Genomic DNA, 7776 nt, shown 5'->3' on the forward strand with positions numbered 1-7776 from the left:
CTTCCTCTTTCTTCCCCACCCTTACACCCCCCCTCTCTCTCTTTTCTATCATGCTCTACTGCTGTCGTGCGTGCTCTCTCTCTTTCTGTTATTCTCTCCCTACTTATCTCTCTTCTTTATGTTTTTGTTTTGTCTTTTTAATTTCCTAAACCAGTTTGTATACATGTGTACGGCGTCTCTGGTTCCCCCATTTCTCTCTCTCTCTCTCTCTCCCTCTCCATCTCCCTCTCTCTATCTCTCTCTCTCTCTCTCTCTCTCTCTCTCTCTCTCTCTCTCTCTCTCTCTCTCTCTCTCTCTCTCTCTCACCCACTCACACGCACACACATGCACGCACCATTGACAGTCTATGGCACACACACACACACACACACGCACGCACACACACTCTGAGTCCTTGAGCCCCCACCCATCGGTCTCCTCTGGAAAGTCACACTCTCTCCTCTCTCTCCTCTCTCTCTCTCTCCTCTCTCTCTCTCTCTTTCTCTCCTCTCTCCTCTCTCTCTCCTCGCCCTTCTTCCGCCTGTGGGGGTCAGTGTGCCCAGAATGGAAGCCTCTGCGTCACATCCCTGTGGCCTCTGAGAGCCGGGCCGGGCCAGGAGGTGGAGGGTCCACTTAAAAACCTACAAACACTGCTTTTGCCCTCACAGTTTCCTTCCTGGATTACAGCAGTGGACACAGACCAGGCCAGACCCTGGGAGAACCCCACCGCATTTTTTCCTCCTCCTCCTCCTCCTCCTCCTCCCCCTTCTCAACCTCCTCACCCTTTTTTTCAAATTTCCTCAGTCTCTTTCACTCCCTCCCTCACTCACTCACATACTCACTCACTCACACACTCACTGACACGGCTACAGAGAGACGCACACACACACGCACACACAAACGCACTTTGCCATTCGTCGTGATGTGCTCCTTCGGTTTTGCCCGCTCCCTGGGCTTTGCCCTCATCCCCCTGGCGACCTGCTGCATCGTGGCCAACATCCTGCTCTTCTTCCCCGGCGGGGCCACCAACTACGTCCAGGACAACCACGTCTCCCTCTTCCCCTGGCTCTTCATGGGGATAGGCGGGGGAGGCATTGCGGTGAGTTCCCTACACCAGGGGCTTCCTGTACTAAGAACTCCATAGAAATCTTTGTTTCTGTTTGTACAGTATGTAAAAAAGTAAGAAAAACGGCATGCTGTTTATGTTAAAACTTCAAGGATTTGTTTGAAAGGAGCTGATGCAATGTTAATAAACAATCAATCACTCAATACTCAAGACCAGTGTTTCCCCAAACGTTTTGCTTTGCGTACCCCTTAAGCCTTTTTGTCATACCATGAGTACACCCTGACTTGTGTCATGTCTCTCCCTCTGTCCTAATGTGATTTTATCGCATACATTTGTTGTCACGACTTATTTCCTTGTAACCCCTGCAATGTGCTGCCGTACCCCAAGTGGTACACATTCCCCTGGTTGGGAAGCACTTCACCTGAAAACCATCCGGCAAACGCAGTGTTATCACATAGTGAGAGGTAGCCTATAGGGCCGGGCTGGGCAGCGGTATAGTGGGGACAGGACTGATAAGACACCGCTGCTGTGTGTTATTGGGTTTTAGTGTGATGTACTGGAATAGGGTACTGTGTGTGACTGGGTTTTAGTATGTACAGGAATAGGGTACTGTGTGTGACTGGGTTTTAGTATGATGTACTGGAATAGGGTACTCATTAGGGGGGGATGGGCTTTCAGATGTCTGTTTTATTATGTAAATCATATGCCTTCTTGTGTTGAGCCCTAAGGGGGCACTTCTGGCTATGCTTTAAAGGTGCATTGTGTAGGATGGTGGCCAGAGTAGGTATTGCAGCTGCTGCTCATTGAAACTGTGCTGTCTATTGCCAAATTTGATCTTTTCATGAATATTTAATGAATAATAAACTAATATTAACTAGTATGACCAAGGAACAGTGAGCTTTGCAGTTAAAAAAATGTGTCTTTCTGGATATTCTGGATATTTCATGTATGAAAAGTGCAATTTTCTCAGTCAAAATGAATACTTAGAATTTGATGGTGGTGGTAAGTAAAAAGGTAACATTATGAATGGGCAGCATGTATTCGGGAAAAAAAACTTCTAAGAATATAAACAGTGCACCTTAAACTCATTTGGGATTCTACTTAATGGTGTTTTAATTTGTTGAGCATGATTTTTGGAGAAAAAAAAGTTCTAAATATGTAGTAATGTGACTTCTATTATAAACAGTAACAGTGTACTTGAGGTTGTTGACGTTAGGCTCGAATTCTGCGTGTGGGAGAGTAAACTGTGAGCTGAGCTCCCACTAACTAGCACCAAGTCTGCCGACTTCAGTGTCACGTGCAGAGGATGTTTGTGATGGATGGGTTTCCGTTGGATGAGATCACAAACTATTCTGCTGGGGTGTGTTTCCAAGAGTGAAGGACTGCGAACTAAACATCCTCCCTGTCTCTCTTTGCCCCCCCCTCTCTCTCCCACACTCTCTCTCTCTCTCTCTCTCTCTCTCTCTCTCTCTCTCTCTCTCTCTCTCTCTCTCTCTCTCTCTCTCTCTCTCTCTCTCTCTCTGCCATCACCTCATTCTCTTTCTCTTTGACCCCTCTGTCTCTTCTTTTCGTCTTTTACACATGTGGTGTCCCTGCCTTCTATTGTTCCTCTTCCTCTCATCCCCCTCCCTCTCTCCCTATAGGTCTTCCTGCCGGCAGCTGTATTCCTAAGCATGGGGAAGTGTGCATCCAACTGGGTTACTGACAGTTGTGCTGTGAGTACTATTTTGTGTGTGTGTGTGTGTGTGTGTGTGTGTGTGTGTGTGTGTGTGTGTGTGTGTGTGTGTGTGTGTGTGTGTGTGTGTGTGTGTGTGTGTGTGTGTGTGTGTGTGTGTGTGTGTGTGTGTGTGTGCGTGTGCGCGTGTGCGTGTGTGTGTGCGTGTGCTGAGTTTGTTTATGTGGCTGTTTGTTCTTGGGTCCTTTATATTGTTAAGAAGCAACATGTGATGGATTAGAGAAGAGACCTCATGACAGTGTATGAAACAGAGCAGAGCAAATGCCAGAGGGCCTCATCTCTTCCAGTCAGTATATGAAGACCTCTTTTCCAAAACTACATGCATCTGGTTTCAAAAATATTTTAAAAAAATTGTTCTCTGTTAATGTAAACCCAGTTTCAGTTTCCCTGATGCTGTCTTAAAATCAGAATCAGATTATGTCTTAAAATCATAAGAAATATTCATGAAAATTGTTTGTAAGTGTAACCGTGTAGTGTTTTAGAAAATAGCTCTTCATATGAAACTGAATAAAGTGCCTGAGGGCCGACTGAGGGCCTCTTTATTAAGGATGCAGCAGCTGCACAAGAGAGGCAACGAGGGGTGCAACCCATGGCCTTGCACTGCATCCTGCTGTGTGTGTGTGTGTGTGTGTGTGTGTGTGTGTGTGTGTGTGTGTGTGTGTGTGTGTGTGTGTGTGTGTGTGTGTGTGTGTGTGTGTGTGTGTGTGTGTGTGTGTGTGTGTGTGTGTGTGTGTGTGTGTGTGTGTGTGTGTGTGTGTGTGTGTGTGTGCATGTGTGTGCATGTGTGTGCGTGTGTGTGTGAAAGAGAGAGAGAGAGAGAGAGAGAGAGAGAGAGAGAGAGAGAGAGAGAGAGAATGTCTGAAGGTGTGTGCATGTGTGCATGCATGTTCATGTGGTATGTGCATGTTGTGGTGGGTGTGTTGAAGCGTTTATGTGTTGCCTATACTGTATGTCACTGACCTTGTCTCCTCTACTCTTGTGCTTTTTGTGTTGTGTGTTTTGCTGCCTGTGTGTGTGCACAGATGTGTGGCTCGGTGCTGGCCTCTCTGGTGGGGCTGGCTGGCTCGGCGTACTGCTTCGTGGTGTCCATGCTGGGACTACTGAAGGGCCCCTACTGCTTCACCAGCTTGGGATGGGCCTACCCCTTCGACGACGACACCGCCGGCAGGTGCGTTTCTGCACAGCATTTTCAAAAAATATATATGAGGTACAGAGTAAAAATACCAGTGTTGATATAACTTAAATAATAGGATAAGAAATAGAAAATAGTAAATAGAAATTAACTCTGTTTGTTCCCACCCAAAAAATACTGTTCATTTTACTCTGGTTGGCGTAACAATACAGAGTTAATTCTACTCAATATTGTGCCAATGTTTAGAGCTGTGGAGTTGAAGTTACACTGGGCATCTGCAGAATTTTACACTGACTGATTATTTGGCACTTTTACACCGTTATTAATCACACAGGACAGTGAGAGATGGGGAGAGAGAAAGAGTTGGGGAAGGATCAAGAAACTACCTTGGGCCAGAATTGAACCTTATGGCATTTCTATTTATATACACTATATACTGTACGTATGGGTTTACATGTATGGGTCATTGACATTGTTTTAGTCGGGTGGTACAACCGCGGCTAATGCCACTATTTTATTATTTAAGTCATCTCAATTGGTAATTAATTTACATGCAATAAATTCGCATTTTAGATATTTTTGTACCACCCAGACGTCTGCTATAAAACGTCAATGGACGGTATATTTTGGGGGCTTTTGTGCCTTTCCAGGATAGGACAGTGATGGGAGGGCCAGGAAGTAGGTAGGGCAGAGAGATGGAATGGGTTTGGAATTGGTGTGATTAGAATGCACTATAGTGTCTTCAGAGATCATTATAAATGCTACTGTTAATATTGAAAGGGCAGAATCCTGTGCATTTTCATAGGGTCATACCTAATATTAGCCATGTACATATTAGTCTTAATTCCAGCACATCTGAACTTAACTTTTCTGTGTGTGTGTGTGTGCGCGTGTGCGTGCGTGCGTGCGTGCGTGCGTGTGTGTGTGTACACATGCGTGTGTGTGTGAATGTGTGTGTGTGTATGCGCTTGCATGCATGTGTGTTTGTCCTTCCCGTCCCTCCACAGTTACCTGTTCGACAGAGACCGCTGGATCAAGTGCATCCAGCCCGTAAACGTTGTGGAGTGGGACGTCACGCTGCTCTCCATCCTGGTGGGCCTGAGTGTGCTGGAGTTCATCATCCTGTTCCTGCAGCTGGTCAACGGGATGGTGAACGCTGTGTGCCGACCCTGCTGCTACAAGCAAGAGTACAGCCTGAACGCCTGAACAGAGTCCAGCCTAGAGTATACAGTACTATATGCTTAGCCAATGAAGAGAGGTCCTCTTTTTAAAAAGAGCCTCTGTGTGTGTTGAGTATAGACGTGTGTGTGTGTGTGTGTGTGTGTGTGTGTGTGTGTGTGTGTGTGTGTGTGTGTGTGTGTGTGTGTGTGTGTGTGTGTGTGTGTGTGTGTGTGTGTGTGTGTGTGTGTGTGTGTGTGTGTGTGTGTGTGTGTGTGTGTGTGTGTGTGTGAAAATGAGAGGAGTGAGAGAGAGAGAGAGTGCGTGTTTGCGGTTTTGTCTGAGCATAGTCCACCCTACAATTTACAGTATATGCTTAACCAGTGAAGAGAGACTACTTTTTAAAAGAGGCTTTGTGTGTGTGTGTGTGCGTGTGCGTGTGTGTGCGTGCGTGCATGCGGGTATGAGTGTGCGTGTGTGTGCCTGCGAGTGTTTGTGTGCAGGGGCGTACCAATAAATTAGCTGCTCTGTTCATCAGAGTTTATCTGTAATCTTGTGATCCACACTGCTTATCCCGGATATACCTTGGAATTCTGGATCTCGTTGATGAACTTGACCTACTAAAGGCCGAAGGCGCCCAAGGCTTATTTTCAGTAGGGCAACCCTCCCCTGTAGGATTTCTCTCATTCTTTTCAGGATTTCCACTGCACTTCAACAAACTAGTGCACAAACATGTACTACGGTAGCCACTGATTCTCTTGACTGCACCATGCGTGGCCCTGGCAAAGTCCGGGTCAACTTCATTAATCACCCCAGATATATAAAAAACAGCTGCCTGCCTGGCCTGGTGACAAGAGGCACCTCTGTTTGGAGGTCTCATGGAAGTGGTATGGTATGCGAATGGAAGAGGAGGAAACAAGTGGCTCCTGATGTAGGTGTCTTCTCTTGTTGAAGTGCTTCCTTGTATAGGCCCAACCGGAGTGTATCCACCTTGTGATATTCACAGATCGTTTCATGCAAGCACAAGGTCTTTTTTGTATGATATTCCTGTTTGTTTTGTATGCTTGTTCCTCATTTGTAAGAGCTGACGTCGTATTGTAACTTATTTTTTAAATCCTTGGTGTTAGATATGTGTGAAATATGCAATATTTTTATAATGGTTATTCTCTCCAATTAAAGAAAGTTTTTCAGTCTTTGCATACTATTGAAAAGTCTATCTTTTGCTTTTTGAAATTCAAGAGCCTTCAAATAGTTTTGTTTATCATCTACACGATGCTCAAACTATAAACTCCCAGACAGCATACATTTTCTATGTGAAAAACGATGCTGTTCCGTCAGCAAACAAAGCCATGCAATGTCTGCAACTCCACTTGTCAAAGCCTGAAAATCAGGTGTTGTTTGAAAATCAGACGTTGTTTGAAAATCTGTGTGTGTCCACTCCATTTCCCAGCATGGACCAAAATCAATGCGGTTCCAGAAAGTCACAGTTTACAAAACAGACCCAGCTGCCAAGAGTCATGTAGACACTGTGACACAATCCGGCCCTGCAAAGGCAAAGTGCAGTAGCTACATATTTTGTCAAAATGGATTTTAGACCAAAAATGGTCTTCATTACACCCCCTCTATTGTGTGACAGAGTCTTATGGTCCACATATGTCTATTTTTTAGAGATATTGCTATGTCAAATTTGTAGTCGCCACAATATCCAACCTAATAGGCGTTGATTTCCCTCAGTTTCAATGTTGGTGTAGTTACTAGCCAGGCTGTGCCCTCCTAGTGACGCAACACTTTTAGTGTCGCAACTAGTCAGGTCAAGAGCAATGCTAGTACTTTCTGAGTTCCCGCAAATACGGGAACTCCTCCCACTTTGTCGACAAGCAAACAACCATAAGCAAACCAAGGGAGGCAGGTCAACCATGCCGTTTGGGAAACATTAATTGTTATGCTCTTGGTCAAACCAAGTCTCGAAGAGATTTGAACATCGATGATAATCAGCCTAGTTACTGCACTTTGCCTTTGTAGGGCAGACACAAACGCGCAGAGACAGGCGTTTGGAAGTGATTGCTGCATTTGTGCCATATCATTTCTGTTAGAGTAGAGTAGACTAACTTTTTTTATTATTTAAAAGTATCAAGCAAAACACCTTTTATCTACGTACACTCTGACACCACACTGCAAACAGTCAGGTGTTTAGACTTTAGAAGTGCTTGCAGCATTTGCGTCATATGTGTGCTGTCCACTATTTTGCAATAACAAAAAACTGCCTGCATGTTAAAAACTGACCTGGAAAAACTTGCTAATATAATATAGTTCTGCACATGTTGCAGAGAAACTGTTGGAAAGTGATGAACACTTAAAGAATGCTAAGCAAAGTTAATACGCTTACCACGTTCGAACTTTGTGACAGCCAGGTATTAAGTTATCCTGTGGTTGACAGGGCCATTGTATGGAGTCAGACCTGGACTAGACTGTCAATAGGCCCTCTTCTTAAGCAAGGCGGGGGAGCTTTCACCCAAACGCAAGAGTTAGAGGTAGGGTTAGAGTTTTTACTCTGTTATATTTGGAGACAACAACATACACACACACACACACACACACACACACACACACACACACGCACACACAGACACACACTCCCCCCTCCCTCCTGAGCCATTGGACAGCGGGGACCTTTTTACCAATCTATAAAAGCTGTGGGCAGATGCG

General features: G+C 45.2%; 1 protein-coding gene and 1 long non-coding RNA gene across 2 annotated transcripts; one reads left to right on the forward strand and one right to left on the reverse strand.

Annotated features, from left to right (window-relative positions):
• Positions 1–317: 317 nt before the first annotated feature.
• tm4sf18 (transmembrane 4 L six family member 18) lies at positions 318–6281 on the forward strand. Its single transcript, XM_063200865.1, has 4 exons — positions 318–1078; positions 2689–2760; positions 3803–3948; positions 4920–6281. Exons 1-4 carry the CDS (start codon positions 902–904, stop codon positions 5116–5118), a joined length of 594 nt encoding a protein of 197 aa, XP_063056935.1. The 5' UTR covers positions 318–901; the 3' UTR covers positions 5119–6281.
• Positions 3869–7588, reverse strand: LOC134450855 (uncharacterized). Its single transcript, XR_010035162.1, has 3 exons — positions 7457–7588; positions 4924–5087; positions 3869–3956 (listed from the first exon to the last, which is right to left on the reverse strand). It is a non-coding gene; the product is annotated as an uncharacterized LOC134450855 (long non-coding RNA).
• Positions 7589–7776: the final 188 nt, after the last annotated feature.

This window comes from Engraulis encrasicolus, chromosome 6 (genome assembly GCF_034702125.1).
Source record: "Engraulis encrasicolus isolate BLACKSEA-1 chromosome 6, IST_EnEncr_1.0, whole genome shotgun sequence".
Taxonomy (NCBI): Eukaryota; Metazoa; Chordata; class Actinopteri; order Clupeiformes; family Engraulidae; genus Engraulis; species Engraulis encrasicolus.

What these genes read in the sequence shown, in the direction of transcription:
- tm4sf18 (XM_063200865.1), top strand. Translation starts at nt 902, where the DNA reads ATGTGCTCCTTCGGTTTTGCCCGCTCCCTGGGCTTTGCCCTCATCCCC. An exon ending in GGGTTACTGACAGTTGTGCT is followed by an intron (nt 2,761 to 3,802) that starts GTGAGTACTATT and finishes GTGTGTGCACAG; the next exon opens with ATGTGTGGCTCGGTGCTGGC. An exon ending in GACGACGACACCGCCGGCAG is followed by an intron (nt 3,949 to 4,919) that starts GTGCGTTTCTGC and finishes GTCCCTCCACAG; the next exon opens with TTACCTGTTCGACAGAGACC.